At 50.4% G+C, this 19,270-nt stretch overlaps 2 protein-coding genes across 3 annotated transcripts in view; one reads left to right on the forward strand and one right to left on the reverse strand.

Moving 5' to 3' along the window:
• ZFP1 (ZFP1 zinc finger protein) overlaps positions 1–3,964 on the reverse strand; it is a 33,308-nt gene extending 29,344 nt beyond the window's left edge. The window contains exon 1 of one of the 2 annotated variants that reach the window (XM_047711731.1): positions 3,910–3,964. The gene's annotated coding sequence lies outside the window, so the exon portion shown is untranslated. The remainder of the gene's footprint in view (positions 1–3,909) is intronic. The other variant, XM_047711727.1, reaches the window with a different exon arrangement.
• Positions 3,965–12,187: 8,223 nt separating this feature from the next.
• On the forward strand, positions 12,188–17,636 carry LDHD (lactate dehydrogenase D). The gene is made up of 11 exons (XM_047711725.1): positions 12,188–12,333; positions 13,057–13,169; positions 13,383–13,524; positions 13,729–13,870; positions 14,007–14,166; positions 14,398–14,597; positions 14,692–14,820; positions 14,905–15,032; positions 15,606–15,696; positions 15,783–15,894; positions 15,970–17,636. The coding sequence occupies exons 1-11, from the start codon at positions 12,256–12,258 to the stop codon at positions 16,133–16,135; spliced, it is 1,461 nt and encodes a 486-aa protein (XP_047567681.1). The 5' UTR covers positions 12,188–12,255; the 3' UTR covers positions 16,136–17,636.
• Positions 17,637–19,270: the final 1,634 nt, after the last annotated feature.

The following is a 19,270-nucleotide window of genomic DNA, read 5'->3' on the forward strand; positions in this document are numbered from 1 at the left end:
ATCAGAATTTTAAAAAATAAACTGGGTGGGGCGCCTGGGTGGCTCAGTGGGTTAAAGCCTCTGCCTTTGGCTCAGGTCATGATCCCAGGGTTCTGGGATCGAGCCCCTCATCGGGCTCTCTGCTCGGCAGGGAGTCTGCTTCCTCCTCTCTCTCTGCCTGCTTCTTTGCCTACTTGTGATCTCTGTCAAATAAATAAATAAAATCTTTAAAATAAAATAAAATAATGGGGTGCCTGGGTGGCTCAGTGGGTTAAGCCGCTGCCTTCGGCTCAGGTCATGATCACAGGTCCTGGGTTCGAGCCCCACATCGGGCTTTCTGCTCAGCAGGGAGCCTGCTTCCTCCTCTCTCTCTGCCTGCCTCTCTGCTTACTTGTGATTTCTCTCTGTCAAATAAATAAATAAAATCTTTAAAAAAAATAAAATAAAATAAAATAAAATAAAATAAAAAGACAGACTAATAGCTAATAGATATAAACATGTATTACACAAAATAATGAAAAACTTTTGGGTGTATTTTGAAAAAACTACTGGAATATACAAAAAGGGAAGAACCCATCCCCCATATGCACACACAAAATAATTTCTCCTATGCCTTATGCTTAACAACACAGAATACTGTGTAGTGTGGACTGTTTCTGAAGAGCTTGAAAAATTCAAAACCACATTATTTTCTATTAATTTCCTCTTAGGAATAAAGGACAAGTGTAGAGAATGCTTTTTGGAAAACACATTGCATTTTTTTTAAAGATTTTATTTATTTATTTGACAGAGAGAGATCACAAGTAGGCAGAGAGGCAGGCAGAGAGAGAGAGAGAGGAAGAAGCAGGCTCCCTGCTGAGCAGAGAGCCCGATTCGGGGCTCGATCCCAGGACCCTAAGATCATGACCTGAGCCGAAGGCAGCGGCTTAACCCACTGAGCCACCCAGGTGCCCCAAACACATTGCATTTTTATTTGTGCTTTTTTTTAAAGATTTTATTTATTTGTCAGAGAGAGAGCACTCACAAGCAGGCTCCCTGCTGAGCAAGGAGCCCGATGCGGGGGCTGGAGCCCGATGCGGGGCTTGATCCCAGGACCCTGGAGTTATGACCTCAGCTGGAAGCAACTATTCAACCAACTGCTCAGCCAAGGAAGGCATCCAGGTGTTGCCACATTGCATATCAATGAACTTTTGTAATCTGTTATACTAAAATCCATTGGGGGCCCCTGGGTGGCTCAGTTGGTTAAGCGTCTGCCTTCAGGTCAGGTAGTGATCCTGGGGTCCTGGGACCAAGCCCTGCATTGGGCTTCCTGCTCAGTGGGGAGTCTTCTCCTCCCCTTCTCTCTGACCCTCCCCCACACCACGTGTGCTTTCTCTCTCTCTCTCTCTCTCTCTCTCTCAAATAAATAAATAAATAAGTTATTTATTTATTTCTGAAAGATTTTATTGTTTTGAGAGAGAGAGAAAATGAGCATTTGAAAAATAACTGGCTCACTGAGTCATGAAGATCTTTCAAGTGTTAATAGATTTCATTACATAGTGTCAAAGGACAGCAATAATATCACCACTGGTCTCATCAGAAAAGCTTTAAGTATTCGGAAGCAGACACAAGTCTTTGCCAAAACTCTGATCTTCACTTGAAAGCTCATTTTATCATTGAGCAACAAATATAGTCAGTTGTTTTCCTTGAAGTGACAGCTCTCTTCATTCATTTCTGAGAAAATGTCTGCCAAACACTCAGGCTTCGTTTGACTGTCAGCCAATCCAGTAAAAATGGTGTTCCATGAGAAAAGCAGCCCGTTTAGCTCACCACTCAAAAAGGACTGCAGGAGTGATTTTCCTGGAGACAATCATCAGGCCCCTGCCTGGGACAGAATACTCGTGCGTTCTTGTTTCATCAGATTATTAAAAACACACATTCGGGGCACCTGGGTGGCTCAGTTGTTAAGTGCCTCCCTTTGGCTCAGGTCGTGGTTCCCAGGGTCCTGGGACTAAGTCTCACGTGGGGCTCCTTGCTCCTCAGGGAGTCTGCTTCTCCCTCTCCCTCTGCCTGCCGCTCCCCCTGCTTGTGCTCTCTCAAATAAATAAAGTCTTAAAAACAAATACAAAAACAAGACATGCTCGGAAGGTTGAGACTTAATACAATTAATAATGTTTACTGCTCCATTAAGGTCATTCTTAAGTAAACCAAGCATTCCTTCTCTAGAATTACATGAGAGCACAGAATGCAATGAGGGCTAGTTCAGTGGGGTGCCACTCTCTTCAATCCTGCGGTGCCCCCAGGAAAGCCCCCTTCCCCTCCAACTGCTTTTGCAAGAAAGTAATGTCTAAGTATTATTATCAAAATAATCTTGACCTCCTGGATTTCCTGCTAGTATCCTGGGAACCCCAGGAGTCTACAGACTACATTAACAGCATAATCTTTATGTGCCATTATCACACCTAAAAAAATTAACATCGTTTCCTTAGTGGTATTCAAATATCCAGTTGCTGTTCGTATTTCCAAATCCTTTTTTTTTTTAAAGATTTTGTGTATTTATTTGAGAGAGTGAGAGAGAGCCCACAAGCAGCAGGGAGGGGCAGAGAGAGAGAGAGGCAGACTCCCGCTGAGCAGAGAACCCACTCCAGGACTCCATCCGAGGCCCCTGGGATCATGATCTGAGTGGAAGGCTGATGTTTAACCAACTGAGCCATCCAGGTGCTCTCATATTTCCCAATTCTTTTCAAAAACATCATATATTTCTTTAAGTTTTTATAACTCAAGATCCAAATAACTCCATATCGTAGGTTCTCCATCTGTATCTTTTTTTTTTTTAAAGATTTTATTTATTTATTTGACAGAGAGAGACCACAAGTAGACGGAGAAGCAGGCAGAGAGACGGGAGGAAGCAGGCTCCCTGCTGAGCAGAGAGCCCGATGCGGGACTCGATCCCAGGACCCCGAGATCATGACCTGAGCCGAAGGCAGCGGCTTAACCCACTGAGCCACCCAGGCGCCCTCTCCATCTGTATCTTTTCTTTCTTTGCCGTTTATATGTTGAAAACACAGTGTTGTTTCTCCTGAAGAATTTCCACATTTGGGTTTTCCTGATCATGTTAAATTTTAATTAACAACTTTCTGTTCCTTTATCTGGACTCCAAACCTGAGGTCAATGTTTAGGAAGAATTTTTGGCCACATATTAATAGCGATTCCCTACTCCTTGCCAGGTCTAAAAATGATTCTTTTTCTAAGATACTTAGTGACAGGGGCACCTGGGTGGCTCTGTCCGTAAGTATCTGCCTTCGGCTCAGGTCATGATCTTAGGGTCCTGGCGTTGAATCCCATGTGGGCTCTCTGCTCAGCCAGAAGCCTGCTTCTTCCTCTGCCTCTGCTGCTGCTTGTGCTCCCTCTCTCGCTGTCTCTCTCTGTCAAATAAATAAATAAAATCTTTTAAAAATAAAATTTAAAAAAAGATACTTAGTGACAGGGTCGGGTTTTTCCACCAGGTGTCTTTATTTTCTACCCCTCGATTCAGCATTCCTGCAATCAAGGTTTATCAGGCACCCGTGAAGACACAGCTGTGAGCCACACACAACGCTCCCTCCCCTTGTGAGCTTACATTCCTGTTGGAGGACAGGCAATAAACAAAAAGCAAAATATACAGCGAGTCAGGTGGCATTCACCACTAAGGAGGACCTATCAGGAGCGCTGTGGTGGGGTGCATTTTGGAACAGAGTGGTTAGGGAAGCAGGTGAGGTTTGAGCCAAGACTCTGCAGTCAGGTATGAGGCTCCGTAATCATAATTCCAAGACTCTATCAGCAGACCCCTAGTGGGAGATGCCCTTGATTATTCCCAGTGTCCGACAACACCACTCCATCTGGTTTCCATTCCTCCCAGCAAGCCAACCTGCTTCCCCCTTTCATACCTGAGATGATGGAAGGGAATGATACCTGATCACAGCTTCTTCTTCCTCATCTGGGGGCTCTGAGAAATGGCCTTCAATCTCTTTTTCTCTCCCTGCAAAATTACAAAGTAGGAAGCCCACAAAAAATTCTCCCAAATCCGAGCAAAGTAAACACCTCGTGCTTTTATTCCTCCATTTTTAAACGTAAATTAAACATAAATGGAACAGCTTGAACCTTGCAAAATCCAGTTATCTTACTGAGCATCTGACAAGTCTATCTTTCTCCCTGGTAAGTGAAGGATTCTCACATGGCCAATGGCTTAGAAAGGTTTTATCCAAGGAGTCCCTGGGGATACAGGGACTGTTTCATTTTTCTCTGTCTTTCCAGTACTATTTGGGATAGATAAGGAATGAAAAAGATGGGGTGCCTGGGTGGCTCAGTGGGTTAAGCCTTTGCCTTCGGCTCAGGTCATGATCTCAGGATCCTGGGATTGAGCCCCGCATCAGGCTCTCTGCTCAGTGGGGAACCTGCTTCCCCCTCTCTTTCTGCCTGCCTCTCTGCCTACTTGTGATCTCTTTCTCTCTGTCAAATAAATAAATAAAATCTTAAAAAAAAAAAAAAAAAAGAGGAGCAGGAATTTATGATGCTTGAAATGCAGCCATGACCAAGATCATCCAATCTTGTAGTCCTGTCCACCTGAGGTTACCAGGTGCTGCCTGTGCAGGCTGCCTCTTGCCTCGGGGGGTGGCTACCAGCACCACCCAACATTTCTTTGTCACAGAGGGGAACAAGCGGTACCCATGCCAGAGGAGGGAGCTGCCCCATTAGCTTGTTTCTCCTGCTGGCCAGATCTTGGCTCTGCAAAAAAGTCATCCTCAGGGATGCCTGGGTGGCTCAGTTGTTAAGCATCTGCCTTCGGCTCAGATCATGGTCCCAGGGTCCTGGGATTGAGCCCCCCTGCTCAGTAGGAAGCCTGCTTCTCCCACTCCCTATGCTTTGTTCCCATTCTCACTGTGTCTCTCTTGTCAAACAGATAAATAAAATCTTAAAAAAAAAAAAGTAATCATCATTCTGTTATACGCAACTGATGAATTTTTGAACTCTACATGGGAAACTAATGATGTACCAGATGTTGGCTGATCGAATGTAAATTAAAAAAACAAAAACTAAAAAAAATAAAACAGAATGAAGAATAGTTTGTAAAGTGAAAAAACAAAATAATAGTCATTTTGAATAAGTTTCAGTACTGGATGCATTATTTTTGTAGAGGATTTAGAGATAATTTCATATGGATCAGAAAGACATAGGTAGGGGTGCCTGGGTGGTTCAGTTGGTTTAAGTTTGTGCCTTTGGCTCTGGTCATGATCTCAGGGTCCTGGGATGGGTCTCCACAATGGGGTCCCTGCTCAGCGGGAGCCTGCTTCTTCCTCTCCCTCCGCCATTCATGCTCCTGTTCTCTCATTACTCCCTCTCTTAAATAAATAAATCTTAAAAAAAAAAAAAAAAGACATGGGTATGAGTACTCTTGGGCCAAGTATTATTACAAAATTAAGCAGTTGAATCAAAGAGTCCCATTTTTCATGAGTGGATCCAGAAACAGGATGGATTGTGGGATCTCTTTGGTCCAAATACTTCTTTACAAATGGAAAAACTAAAGCTCGGACTTCCTGGCCTCCAGAACTATGAGAAACACATGTTGTTAATGGTTTCAGCAGCTCTAGTGGCTTAAGAGATAGGCCCTTCTTGGCTGTGACTGTTTCTCTGACTTTCCTTGTTTTTTATGATGTTGACAGTTTTGAGTTCTAGTCAGTTTTGAGTTCTAGTCAGGACTTTTGTAGGATGTTTGGCATTTGTTTGGTGTTTTTCTCCTGATTAGACAGGAGTTATGGGTTCTGGGGAGGAAAGATAAAGGACCATTTTCATCATACCATGTCAAGGGCACTGTATCAATTTCCTAGGGCTGTCATAACCAAGTACCACAAACTGGCTTAAAGCAACATAAATTTGTTCTTTCCTGGTTCTGGAGCCTGGAGGTCTGAAATCAAGTTGGCAAGGCCATCCCACATCTGAAAACCACAGAAAAATCCTTCTTTGCTTCTCTGTAGCTTCCAGTGGTTTCCCTAGCTTCCTTGGCTCCTGCTGTAGCATGTCGGGCCCTGCCTCTTTGTCACATGGTATTCTCAGCTCTTGTCCCTATGTCTCTTCTCCTCTTCTTACAAAGAGACAAGTCATATTGAATTAAGGGCCAACCCTACTCCAGAATCACCTCATCTTTTTTTTTTTTTAATTTCACTTATTTATTTGACAGATCACAAGTACTCAGAGAGGCAAGCAGAGAGAGAGACAGGAAAGCAAGTTCTCTACTGAGCAGAGAGCCTGATATGGGGCTCGATCCCAGGACCCCAAGATCATAACCTGAGCCAAAGGCAGAGGCTTAACTCACTGAGCCACCCAGGCACCCTAGAATCACCCCATCTTAACTAATTACATCTGCAATGACCCAATTTCCAAATAGAGTCAAATTCTGAGGTCGTGGGAAGGACATGAATTTTGGGAGGATACTCTTGAACCCATGCTATCAACATGATTTATGACTGTTGGTGTTGACCTTGGCCACGTAGTGTTTGTTAGAGCTCCCCACTGCAAAGTGACTCTTTTCTTATCCCCTCTCCATACTTTATTCTTGGCAAGGAAGTCACTATGAACAGTCCACGTTTTTGGAGTGGGAAGTTATACTCCCTATCTTTAGGGTTGAGTACCTACATAACTTATTTGGAATTCTTCTGCATGGGGAGCTCGTTTCTTCTCCCCATTGATTACTTTATTCAATCAATCCAGCATATATGTATGGTTGTATCAGAACTGTTAATTCGTACCTCTGTGGTACTGACTAGGTACATGGGCAGTTCCTTTTGCCTTTAGTCTTATACACTCCATTCCCAAAGTTCCTTGGGTCAGCACTACTTTCCCCCACCTCTTTCAGTGAGTTTGCTTCATACATTTAGAAAAATATAGTTAGATCCTCTTGTCAAAGCCTGCATTCTTTGCTGGGATCTTCTAATCCCCTAAATGATTTTTTTTTTTTTTAATTTGTTTGCGGTAAGGTTCACTCTTGGTGTTGTAAAGTTCTATAGGTTTTGAGCATTGCGTAAGGTCATGTACCCACCATTACCAAGGTATACAGAATAGTTCTACCACCCTAAAAATCCCCTGTAGTTCATGTATTCCTCCCTTGCAACTCTAGTCCCTGGAAGCCACTGGTCTTTTTACTGCCTGCCTAGTTTTACCTTTTCCAGAATGTCACATGGTTGGAATTATATAGCATGTGGCTTTTTTCAGACTGATTTCTTTTACTTGGCATGATGCATTTAAGATTCCTCCATGTCTTTTTGTGACTTTTAGGAGCTAAGTATTCTCTTGTTTTAATGCACTATGGTCGGCTTACCATTCACCTTTGGATGGACATCTTGGAGAGGTGGAGTTTATGGAGATTTTGAATAAAGCTGCTGTAAACATTCACGTGCAGACTTCTGTAGAGACATATGTTTTCAACTCAATTGGATAAGTACTTAGGAACATGATCACTAGATCATATGGTAAGACTATGGCATTTCTTTGTAAGAAGCTGTCAAACTATCTTCCAAAGTGACTGTACCATTTTGCGTTCCCACCAGCAGTGAATGAGAATTCCTGTTGCTCTGTGTCCTTGTCAGCGTTTGATGTCAGGTTTGTTTTTTTTTTTTAATTTTTTTTTCATCATTCTAATGGGTGCATGTCTTGTTTTAACTTGTAATTCTGTGATGACAGGTGATGTTGAGCATCTTTTCATATGCTTTTTTTCCACCGGTATGTTTTCTTTGGTGAAGTGTTCAGATCTCTTGCACATTTTTAAAACACGTTTTTTGTTTTCTTATTGTTCAGTTTAGGAGCACATCTAACAAGCAAATCTCGAGTTCAAAATACTATTCTCCACTAAAAGGAGCCAGAAGTCCTTGGAAAAGTGGTTACTGGTGTGAGAAGGGGGAAGACAAGATGAGCCTGGAGCATCTTATAGTTCTAGAAAGTAAGGCAGTGCTCAGAAATAGCTGTGGGTGTCTAAAGGGCAGAGAAATCCATATGACAGAGGTCTCCAGTGGCCAAAGCCAGAACTGACTGAGCAACAAAATAATAACAGTATTAGATTATAACCTGTGGAATAAAGTAAGTATTCATCAGTCCATACTGGTAATATATAAATAATTGAGTAGGTAAATAAATAAATGAGGCAGAAGGACGGCTCTTCCTTAGAGAATAATTCTAATCAACTAATACTGAGGGAATAAGGGAAGTAGAAAATCACCATCAGAACACACAATACCACAATAACAACGACTGCAGGCAAGATCCACCAGTAGAAGCTAAGAATGGTGGATGAAAGTGAGATGAAACAGGATATTGGTACAGTCTTCAAGTATCTACCCCAAATATTTGCTAATTAAAAAGAGAAAAATGTGGGACTCCTGGGTGGCTCAGTTGGTTAAGCAGCTGCCTTCGGCTCAGGTCATGATCCCAGCGCCCTGGGATCGAGTCCCATATCGGGCTCCTTGCTCGGCAGGGAGCCTGCTTCTCCTTCCGCCTCTGCCTGCCATTCTGTCTGCCTCCGCTCGCTCGCGTGCGCTCTCTCTCTCTCTGACAAATAAATAAATAAAATCTTTAAAAAAAAGAGAGAGAGAGAAATGTTATTTCGCAGTGCAGAAACCCCACAGACATGACCTAAACCAAGTGTTCAAAGTAAACGTCACTGCTAATAAGACATACTGACATCTGAAACCGCTGATATGATATATTGAGAAGGGCATCGCCCTTCTGTGGCATCCTTGCCAGAAACACATGACCTCAATATACTCATGAGAAAACAACAGACAATCCAAACTGAAGAACATTCAATAAAGTAACTGACAAGTACTCCTCAAGATGTCAAGGTCAGAAAGACAAGAAAAGACTAAGGAATTGCAACAGATTGTAGGAGACAAAGGAGACAAGACAACTAATGGCAGAATGAGATGATGGATTAGATCCTGGACCAAACAACTCCTCTCCCCAGCCCCCAAAAAGAGGACTTTATTGGAAGAGCTGGTGAAATCAAATTTGCACCAATTCTCTAACTATATTGATGAATATTTTACTTGTTCTTAGTTTTGACAGCTGTCCTATGGTTATATATAATGTAAACACTAGTGAAAACCAAGTTAAGGGTATATAGGAACTCCCTGTACTAATTTTGCAATTTTTCTTGAAGTCTAAAATTATTTCAAAATAAAAGGTTAAAAGTCATTTTGATACTCACCTTTTATCTGTTAGTTATATGAAAATCTCTTCCTCTTCTGGCACTGCAGTGGAGTGGATGTATCTCCAAGCTGCTGTCTTAGTTGTACCTCCCAGAGGCCATTCCACCACTGTTCTGTAAGGTCAATGGCCTCTGAACTGAACAAAAAAAAAGTGGGTTTTTTGGCTTTAGGCTATGTTATGTGGTATGCTGTGTTGGTGGATCAAATATTCTGTGAACCTCCAGACAGTAGGGTTGGCTGAGGCCATGGAGGCAGGAGAGGCAATCCCACATGCATAACATGTGTTGTGTTGATCTCAGCCCACATAAATTGCTCCCCTTTCAGAGTGGAAGCAGTCCATTGTAACTGACTTGTGACCAAATGGCTGGTTGGTCTCCTTGAGGAATGGTACTGTGGGGGATTCAATGTGGCAATAGGGTGAATGCCCAGCAGTGGCAGCCCAGATCAGCCTTAGTGAATGGTTTCCACGCTGGCGGATCCATTATTAGCCTCTATCCATGCTACCATTGTGCCAGCACTGGAGTGGTCTTTGACCACTGATATCATTGGCCAATGATAACTGGCAGAATCATGCTATCTGCTTCATTTGGTCTCTTCCGTGTCAGATACTGGCTGGTGGGCGTAATGTGTGATACCTGTGCTACAGAGATCCTACTTTGTGCTTACTCCTAGAGATTCATCTACATGCCTCTTCTCCAAACCTCTTGGATCCTGATTTTCCAATCTTTCTCCTTAATAGGACCTTGACCACATAGTCAAGCCATTTGCCATTGCCCAGGAGCCTATACTTATTCTTCTACGGGGCCATTTTTCTTTTTACAAAAGGGGATGATTAGGTGCATGACCTGGAGCTCTGCCAACTGAAGGGACTTCCTTTACCCCTAAGTGGAGCCCTAGTGTAGCAACAGTCTGTTGGCTCACACCCTCATACTGAGCCTACCCATTCATGAACCGAGCTTGAACTATTCCTTCTTCTATCAGCTGGTCATCAAAGTTCCCCTTATGGCCATAAAGGTGTGAGCTGAAGGAAAGGTGCTGGCCAGGTGATGGTGGGTGACCTGGGGATCCAAGCCGTCTACCTGTGCAGCTTAGTTTGCCTTCTGGCCCTGGTTGTGCCCAATTTTGCCTATTACTCTTTTGTCTAATGATGGGTTGTTTTGGACCCACCTGCCTTTATGAATTGGTGAGTCTGATAGAATACAGCCCATGGGGATGCCTGGGTGGCTGAGTCAGTTAAGCTTCTGCCTTCAGCTCAGGTCACAATCCCAGGGTCCTGGGATTGAGTCCCACATTGGGCTCCCTCCCTTGCCTGCTGTCCTCTCTCTCTCTCTCTCTCTCTGACAAATGAATGGATGGAATCTTAAAAACAAACAAACAAACAAAAAACACAGCCCATGATGCCCAGTTCCAGCCAGGTAGCCACTTGATGTGCTCATACTCACCATCATAACCAGGACCTGGTAACAGGCCAGGGGCACTTTATTGAATGGTGTATATAGTCCCTCTTGCAAATGTCATGACCCTGCTTCCAAACCTTAGGGATCTGCTCTGCAGTTCTTCTTTTAGGGTTTGCCACAATCTCTCCCTGGCATCTCTCCTCAAACAACAGATACCTCCAGTACCATTAGCTACCTGTGGCTAATGGAAGCACAGATACTGAATATTTCTAAAAGTTAACAGGAAGTTGTACTGCACAGCGCCACACCTTGATCTAACAATTTACAAGAAATACAGGGACCAGAGGAAGATATCAAACAATACCACATGGATGCAATCATCCACAAACAGAAGGTAGAAAATTCTACACAAGAGACCCAGTTTCTTTAACAAATAAATGGCATGGAAAAAAGGTATGGGGTGAGGGAAACTGCTAGAGAAGAAAACAGATTTATGAGACATGTTTTTTTTTTTTTTAAATTTTATTTTATTTGACAGACAGAGATTACAAGTAGGCGGAGAGGCAGGCAGAGAGAGAGAGGAGGAAGCAGGCTCCCCGCCAAGCAGAGAGTCCGATGCGGGGCCTGGGATCATGACCCGAGCTGAGCCGAAGGCAGAGGTTTTAACCCACTGAGCCACCCAGGTGCCCCATTTATGAGACATGTTAACCAAATGCATTGTGTGGACTTTCACAGGATCTTGATTTGAACTAGCCAACTGTAAGAGACGTTTTTTGAGACAAGCCAGTTAAGCAACACACTGGGAGTGGAAATGTGAATTCATTCAAACGTGGCTGGGGAGAAGGACCCAAGTAGGAGTTTGTATTCGTGATTCAATTGAGAAGAAAAACAAAGCTGGGAATAGCTTTATCTTAGTAATGTTAGCAACATGCGTCTCCAAATTTGCTGTGGAAGGAAAACGGAGATTGGAAGAACTTCAGGAGCGGCAGCCACATCACTGCAGGATGGTTCTGAAATCCACCCAGTGGAACAGTGGAGATGAAAGGACACCCTCCTTTCCTTTCACCTAGCTGGTGAACTAGAGCAGTGCCTACTTAGATCTCCCCTCTTCCAGGGAGACTTCCAGGCTTGCCTCACTGCCCTACTCCCTCCCCACCTCCGCCTCCGTGCACTTCCCTCTTCAGAGTCCTGAGACTTGCAGGGTAAGAGAGACAAAGGGTGTGTGCCAAGGCCCTGAGCTGGGCTGGAGCTCAGGGGATACAGGAACCCAAAGGGAAACTGGAACTCAGATGCCAAAGAGGAGACTGGAAAAAAGTGGGTAGATGTCGAGGACAGCAGGGACCATAGAGACCTTTAAGTCCATGGCAAGGATGCTGCCTTTATTTTAAAGACCAAGGGAAGCCACCACAGAGCCTTAAGCCAGAGAGGGGCCGCTAGCCTGTTTCCCTTTGTGTTAGGTAACCCTCACCTCTTTGGGAGTACTGACACACGCCTACGGGGTGCACGCCTGACTCACCAAGGGCTGGCAGGGCCACCTTAAGGCCGTGCCACCTTAAGCAGCCCCCCCCCCCCCCCCCCCCCCCCCCCCCGCCCTCGCCAAGCACGGCCATTGGGCTGGGGCAGCAACCTGGCCACCTTGCACACTCCCCTTAGGCTGCTGCCCCACAATGGCCAGTCTGCTCCGGGCTGCTGCGAATCCCCGGGGGCTGTTCCCCTGGAGGGGCTACTGCTTCAGGGGGACGCAGGTAGGTGGGGGACGGGGAAGCCCGCTGGAGGGTGGGAGGCCAGATGTCAAGCTTCCACCAGGCTCTGTGTGCTGCACCAGCACCCTATGACCTTGAGCGGAGGATCACTGGGCTCACTCTGTGCCAAGCGTGGGTGTTGAGTGAGATGGGCTGAGGTCCCCACAGCTGCCACAAATGAGGCTGGGGGGTGTAAAATTGAAAGTGTGTGGGCTCCAGAACGCTCTCTTTGGGGCTCCCAAATGTGTAGACACATTTTGAAACAATACCTAGGAGGTAAGGATGGTGGGGGGAGGCACCTCAGTGGCTTGGGGATGGGGCTTTCCCTTCCCATTCTTCTTTTATCCCTCTCAGCTTCCTGGCGTGCCTGGGGCAGTGTTGGAGGAAGGGCAGAGATAAGTAACTCTTCCAAGCCACTAGGGCAGGACTGGCTACGTTATGGAACCCTGTAGGGGTCCTTTCCGTAGAGTGAATCTGGCTCCTATTTTGACCCAGGTGCTGTTTTTTCCCAAGTGAAACACTGACCTTGATGGTTCTGTTTAGAAAGGTGCCTTCTTGTAGAGTGGGTTTACTTCCTGTGGGTCCACGGGCCAGGCCTAGCTGTGCTGGCCCTCCCATTGGTATCAGTGGGGTGCTGGCAGCCCCTCCCCCACTCCTGGACCTGCCCCAGGGGGGCCGGGGGTGGGGGGCTCTGAGCGACTCTGGCAGTTTGTTTCTTCTTTGCAGGGCGAGCTCAGCAAAGGCTTTGTGGAGGCTCTGAAGGCAGTTGTGGGGAGCCCTCATGTGTCCACTACTGCTGCTGACCGAGAGCAGCACGGGCACGATGAGTCCATGCACAGGTGTGGGGGGCCCCTCCCCCATCAGAGTCCTGGGCTGTCTTCTACCCCACCCTTTCGTTTTTTGGGGGGAGGGCTGCATTCTCTGCCTCTCCTCCCCACCCATCCCTCTCCCACGTGTAGCCTCAGGCCCTATGATACCTTGGGGCTCCTCCGACATGAGCAGGACCTGAGGATGCACCGTACTTGCAGAAACTACTGATGGTCTGGTTCCAGGTGCCGACCTCCAGCCGCTGTGGTGTGGCCCCAGAATGTGGAACAGGTCAGCCGGCTGGCCGCCCTGTGCTACAGCCAAGGAGTGCCCATCGTCCCATTTGGCACGGGCACGGGGCTTGAGGGTGGAGTCTGTGCCATGCAGGTAGGCGCCCCCCTCCCCAGGCCTGGGCTCTGGCCCCCGCTCCTGCCTGTCACACCTGTGGCTGCCTCCTCCCCGCCTTACCTGGCCTCCCTCCTGGGGCTCCTGACCCAGCCGCAGCTCAGCCTGGAGAGGAGGTCCTATGGGAGGTGGCCTGGCCCCGGGAGGACGGAGGTCCATCAGCTCCTTGGCATCCCTTCCCACCAGGGCGGCGTCTGCATCAACCTGACACACATGGACCGAATCCTGAGGGTGAACCCACAGGACTTCTCTGTGGTGGTGGAGCCCGGCGTCACCCGCAAAACTCTCAACACCTACCTGCGGGACAGTGGCCTCTGGTTTCCCGTGGGTAGGCTGGAGCTCCAGGCCCTTCCCCGGTGCCCTGAGGGCTCCCAGGGGGGCAGGGCTGTTTCCAGGTGCGAGGGGAGCCCTCCGTCCCCGGGTACGTACCCCAGGCCGCCTTCTGCCTGTACTCTGCCCTGCAGACCCCGGCGCGGACGCCTCCCTCGGGGGCATGGTGGCCACCGCGGCCTCCGGCACCAACGCTGTGCGGTACGGCACGATGCGGGACAACGTGCTGAACCTGGAGGTGGTGCTGCCGGGCGGCCGGCTGCTTCACACCGCGGGCCTGGGCCGGCACTTCCGGTGAGCACCCTCCCCCTCCCGGAAATGGGACTGGGGGGCCCCTGAGGGCTCTGAGGCTCCCATCACACACACGGGCCAACGTTCTTCACCTGTCTTGATGGCAGGCTGGGCTGACTCCCCACTTGGCAGGGGCCGGGGGGACGGTGCTGGGCCTCCAGCTCAGGCTGGTGGCCAGAAAGCCACCACCTCATGGCCGGGCACTCACCTGCCTTATATGTCCCCGGGGTCCAGGAAGAGTGCAGCCGGCTACAACCTCACAGGGCTCTTCGTGGGCTCTGAGGGGACACTGGGACTCATCACAGCTGCCACCCTGCGCCTGCACCCTGCCCCTGAGGCCATGGTGGCCGCCACCTGCGCATTTCCCAGTGTCCAGGCGGCTGTGGATGCCACCGTTCACATCCTCCAGGCTGCAGTGCCCGTGGCCCGCATTGGTGAGCTGGGGGCTGGGCTGTCTGGGTGGGCTTCCTGGAAGAGGCCCTCTTTGAAGCCTGGGCCTCACCTCACCTGCCCTCTCCTTGGCCCCAGAGTTTCTGGATGAAGTCATGATGGATGCCTGCAACAGGCACAGCCAGCTGAACTCCTCCGTGGCACCCACACTCTTCCTCGAGTTCCATGGGTCTGAGCGGGCACTGGCCGAGCAGATAGAGCGGGCAGGTGTGCTGGGCTCCTGTGGGGTGGGGTCTCAGGCTGGCCCCGAGTGAGGCCCCATGTGAACCTCCCCCCACCCCGCCCTTGCAGAGGAGATCACCCAGCACAACGGAGCCTCCCACTTCTCCTGGGCCAAGGGTGCCCAGGAGCGCAGCCGGCTCTGGGCGGCACGGCACAACGCCTGGTACGCCGCTCTGGCCCTGCGGCCGGGCTGCAAGGTGAGTTGGGCTGGGGTGCAGGTAGCCGCCACTGCCCACCGTTATGCTGTCCCAAGCAGGAGGCTGAGACCCACTGTGGGCAGCCTGGCCCCTACCCAGTGTCTGCTTCTCAGACACTGTTTATCGGGGAAGTAGTTGTCTGCCAAACCCTCAGGAGGGAGCCCCGGCCTGGGCACAGGGACAGTGCAGGTGCTCTTAGGGTCCGTGCACACAGGGGGCAGGCTGGCTGGAGGGAGGATGAAGCAGAAGGGGTCAGCCAAATGGAAGGGGAGACTGGGCTCCAGGCAGCATGTGCGAAGGCGTGGCCACCTGGGCCCCTCCACGTGTGCCCTGTATGTGGCCCGGCAGGGAGCAAGGTGAGAGCTGGCGAAGCCTCTGTGGGCAGGGCAGGGCACTCACTCTGGCCATGTGTCTGGTCGTCCGGGGCAAACAGGCCTAGAGAAAAGCAGCTAGTTTTGTGGGGGTGAGGCCAAGCCTCCTTTGACCTATTCTTAACCTTGGCCACAAGGACCTCTTACCTCCGGGCAGGCATGGGGTGAGGGGGGACAACCTCACAAACCTGCCCCCACCCAGGGCTATTCCACCGACGTGTGTGTGCCCATCTCCCGGCTGCCGGAGATCCTGGTGCAGACCAAGGAGGACCTGAAGGCGTCAGGACTCACAGGTCCGTATGCCCACTGCCGGAGCACCATGTGGGAGGGAAGGGGGAGGCCTGGACTGGGGCAGCAGCTCTATCCTCTGGGTCCCCAGGATGCATTGTTGGACATGTGGGTGATGGCAATTTCCATTGCATCCTGCTGGTGGACCCAGAGGACACTGAGGAGGTCCGCAGGGTCAGGGACTTTGGAAAACAGCTGGGCAGGTAAGAGAAAACCCCTTGGCTGGCGGGGAGGTGGGGGAGGAGCACCCTGCTGAGGATCTCTTCGATGCCTCCCAGGCGGGCACTGGCACTCCACGGGACGTGTACTGGGGAACATGGCATTGGGCTGGGCAAGCGGCAGCTGCTACAGGAAGAGGTGGGCGTCGTGGGCATGGAGATCATGCGGCAGCTGAAGGCCATGCTGGATCCCCGAGACCTCATGAACCCAGGCAAGGTGCTGTGAGGGGCTCCAAGTGCTTGGCCCACAAGCCCCCAGACAGTGGAACCTCCTGTTCTGGAACCTTCCTTCTTGTCACAGAACAGTTCTGTCTTGGCCCAGATCTGCCGGTGTCCTTGCTTGCCTTCCCCTTGGTCCAGCCCTCCCTGCTGCTAAGGGCTGGGGGCAAGACTTCAGGGTCTCAGCTCCCTCAGCCCTACTCTGTCTAGTGTGGTGACAGGAACATGCCTTTCCTGGTGTAGGTGCCCTTGGGCCCCTGAAATAAACCAGAACCCCATTTGCAGCAGTTTGGAGATGAGCAGACAGTACCTGTGAATGGCCTCCTGTGCCTGCCCTCACCACCTCCTTCAGGTTCTCTAACCTTTGTCCTTGTCCCTCGTCCTATCTCCCCTGTCTGTCCTCTGACTTATCGCAGCCTGGGAGGGAGGGGATGGTGCTTAGGTTACAGAAAGTCGCTTTCAGGGACGAAAGTCCCTGTCGCAACTGCTGCTCATGAGAACAGAGAGCCTGAGGATTTGCCCATGGCTGACACCCCTCACAACTGGCCTCGACTGGGCCCGAGAACATTCTGAACATGTTCTTCAAATGGCTGCTGCCAGTCAATTGAAAAGGAAATGAAATTTTTGTCCTTGTATTATACTTCTCCATGGTGTGATGTATTTTACTACTAGCTTTTCCCCCTTGAAGTCAGGATCTGCCCTCCCCTGGGCCTGCCCATGCCCTAGGATCCCTGGCCAGACCAACTTGGCCCTCAAACTTATCAGTTGTTCCCAAGCCCACGAGAGGGCGTCCAACACCACAGCATCTGCGCTGGGCAGCAGCACCCAGGACTCCCCTCTCCAGGGCCTGTAACTCTGCCCTGGATCCCCTCCCTACTTCCCCAAGGTTGAGATGGGGTTGGCTTGGTGTCCTGGAAGTCAGTCTCTAAACTCCGTCCCAGGAGCCTATCCTGTGGGCCCATTTCCCTTGGCCCCTAAGCAAAGGTGCTAGCTCAGCAAAGCAGGAAGGCCAGTGGGACCCTCCCATCTCACCTCACTCCCATAAACCACCTGTTGAGCTCCTTCCCTGCCTCCACCTCTTGGGCCCCTCCCCGCCTCTCCCCATCAGCTGTCCAGGCCCTGGACAGAGGCCACCCTTCTGGGACTTTTCAGCCCAACTTGGTCCTTGGAAGCCACTCGAACACTGGGCTGAGCCCAGTTTGCTCCTCTGTGACGTTTCTACCCCCAGGCTACAAGCAGTCGCTCGGCTAAGGGGTGATGTGGGGGCAAGCCTCACTGGCTCTCCCCAAGCAACCAGCTCCAGGCACCATCTAAGCCTCAGCAGTGTACAGCTCACTGGCCCCACCCCCACCCCCACTTGGCTGCCTCGCCCCCCAGCTCAGGGGGAAGTCTGCAATGGAGGTGTCTCCCCTTACTGGGCACGGCTCTTCTTAGATGAGCTGGAAGAACAAGCACCCTGTTCACTGAAATACCAGCCCCTGAGGATTCAAGTTACTATTTCTGCCTAATTTGCTTTGTGTGTGTACTTTCTGGGGAACCATCTGGAATTGAATTACACATTTCCTGACACCATTTACCTATAGAATTTAACATCTACTGCCTAAGCATAAGGACCTTCTCCTAGGAAACTCAACACTGTTAAATGGCTGCTAGCTGAACGGTCTTAGTGAGCTGCTTCTGCCCAGGAAGCTCCCCAAAGTGTGCAAGGCCCTTAGCCACCTCCCAGTTCCTGCTGGTTCCCTCCCCCCCCCCCCCCCCCCAAGGACAGAGCTTGGGAGAGCTGCCTGGAGGGAGCATGAATGACAGCGCAGCTCTACCTGGGAAGCCTGGACCAGCCCGGTCCACCCTGCCCTCGGAGCCGGCGATCTGGGTAGATTCTGAGAACACTGCAGCCAGCAGAGGGCTGCCGTGCGCTGGGTAGGAGTGCAAGGCGCTGGGGGTGGGGACAGGGACTGGCCCAGGAGCCTGGAATAGTGCCCAGTGTGGGCTGCAGCCTGCCCTACTGGGTCGCGACCACTTGGCTCACCCAGGGAGCTGCCAAGGCCCCCGGGCCAAAACCGCCAAGGTGGTCACAGAGGCCTCTGCCTGCCGGCCCAGGGGTCAGGCAAGGAGATCTCCAGGGCCAGTTCTGCTACAGGAATTAAATTTAGAACAGGGAGACACAGTTGCCAGGCAGAAGCAGGAGGTGCTGTGAATAGAACAGTGCTCTTTGCGGGGACGGATCTACGAGGCAACCTGCTCTGCATGTGCCAGAAGCTTCCAGGCGGATTGTCTGCCCCTCACAGTGACCTGAGGTGTGTGGCTCTGTCCCCACTCAAATGCGATCCAACCTGGGGTTCAGGTTCAGAAGGGCCAAGTTGTCCCCCCAAGATCATTCTGCCCAACAGAGGAGCCCACCTACAGACAGTTTACAGCTCATGCTCTTGCTACCCTGGGAAGGGTTGGTCCCCGGGGGGCGGGGGGGAGGATTGGGGGTTCCCCACCCCAGGTGGGTCTGACGCTAAGGCCCAGGCTCAGACCCACAAATTCTTTAGCATTTCTCTGAACACTCCGAGCGTGCCTGTGCCTCGGTTCACATCCGCCCCCTGGCCTGCGGTGCCCTTGCACAGAGTAGGTGCTTCGGGAAGCACTTGACGTTAGAGGACTGCAGAGCCAGGGCCTGGGGGAGCCAGAGCACTCTCCAGGCAACAGCAATGGAGAGGCCCCAGGAGGGGTGTGAGCACAGAAGCTTGGAGGCATCTCCCTCCAGAGCCTTCCTTCACAGGCTCTGCAGGAGGCTCTGGAATGCCACTCCAGGAGCCTGTCTGGCACAGGGACAGAGGCCAGGCATGCGCTGCTACCCCCTGCTCCGAGCTTCCCGCCCAGCTCGAGGTGTGCCAACTCCTGTGAGCCCAGAGTGGCTGGTTCCAGTTCAAGGGCTCTGAGCTGGCTCAGCCCCAAAGCAGGGCCTCCTTCTCGGCCTCAATGAAGCATGCCCATGAGTCAGCACCGAGATGCAGACTGAGCAACAGGGGAGGCAAGACGGGACGTGGGATGGGGAACTGAGGATGAAGGCGGGGACTGGGCCGATACCTGAGTCTGCATCCTTGCAGCCTCCACTGGCTGCAGGATCTTTTGCCCCCGCAGATCTTTCCTGAAGAGT

Source organism: Lutra lutra, chromosome 17 (genome assembly GCF_902655055.1).
Source record: "Lutra lutra chromosome 17, mLutLut1.2, whole genome shotgun sequence".
NCBI lineage: Eukaryota > Metazoa > Chordata > Mammalia > Carnivora > Mustelidae > Lutra > Lutra lutra.

What these genes read in the sequence shown, in the direction of transcription:
- LDHD (XM_047711725.1), top strand. Translation starts at nt 12,256, where the DNA reads ATGGCCAGTCTGCTCCGGGCTGCTGCGAATCCCCGGGGGCTGTTCCCC. An exon ending in GTGGAGTCTGTGCCATGCAG is followed by an intron (nt 13,525 to 13,728) that starts GTAGGCGCCCCC and finishes CCTTCCCACCAG; the next exon opens with GGCGGCGTCTGCATCAACCT. An exon ending in GAAGGCGTCAGGACTCACAG is followed by an intron (nt 15,697 to 15,782) that starts GTCCGTATGCCC and finishes CTGGGTCCCCAG; the next exon opens with GATGCATTGTTGGACATGTG.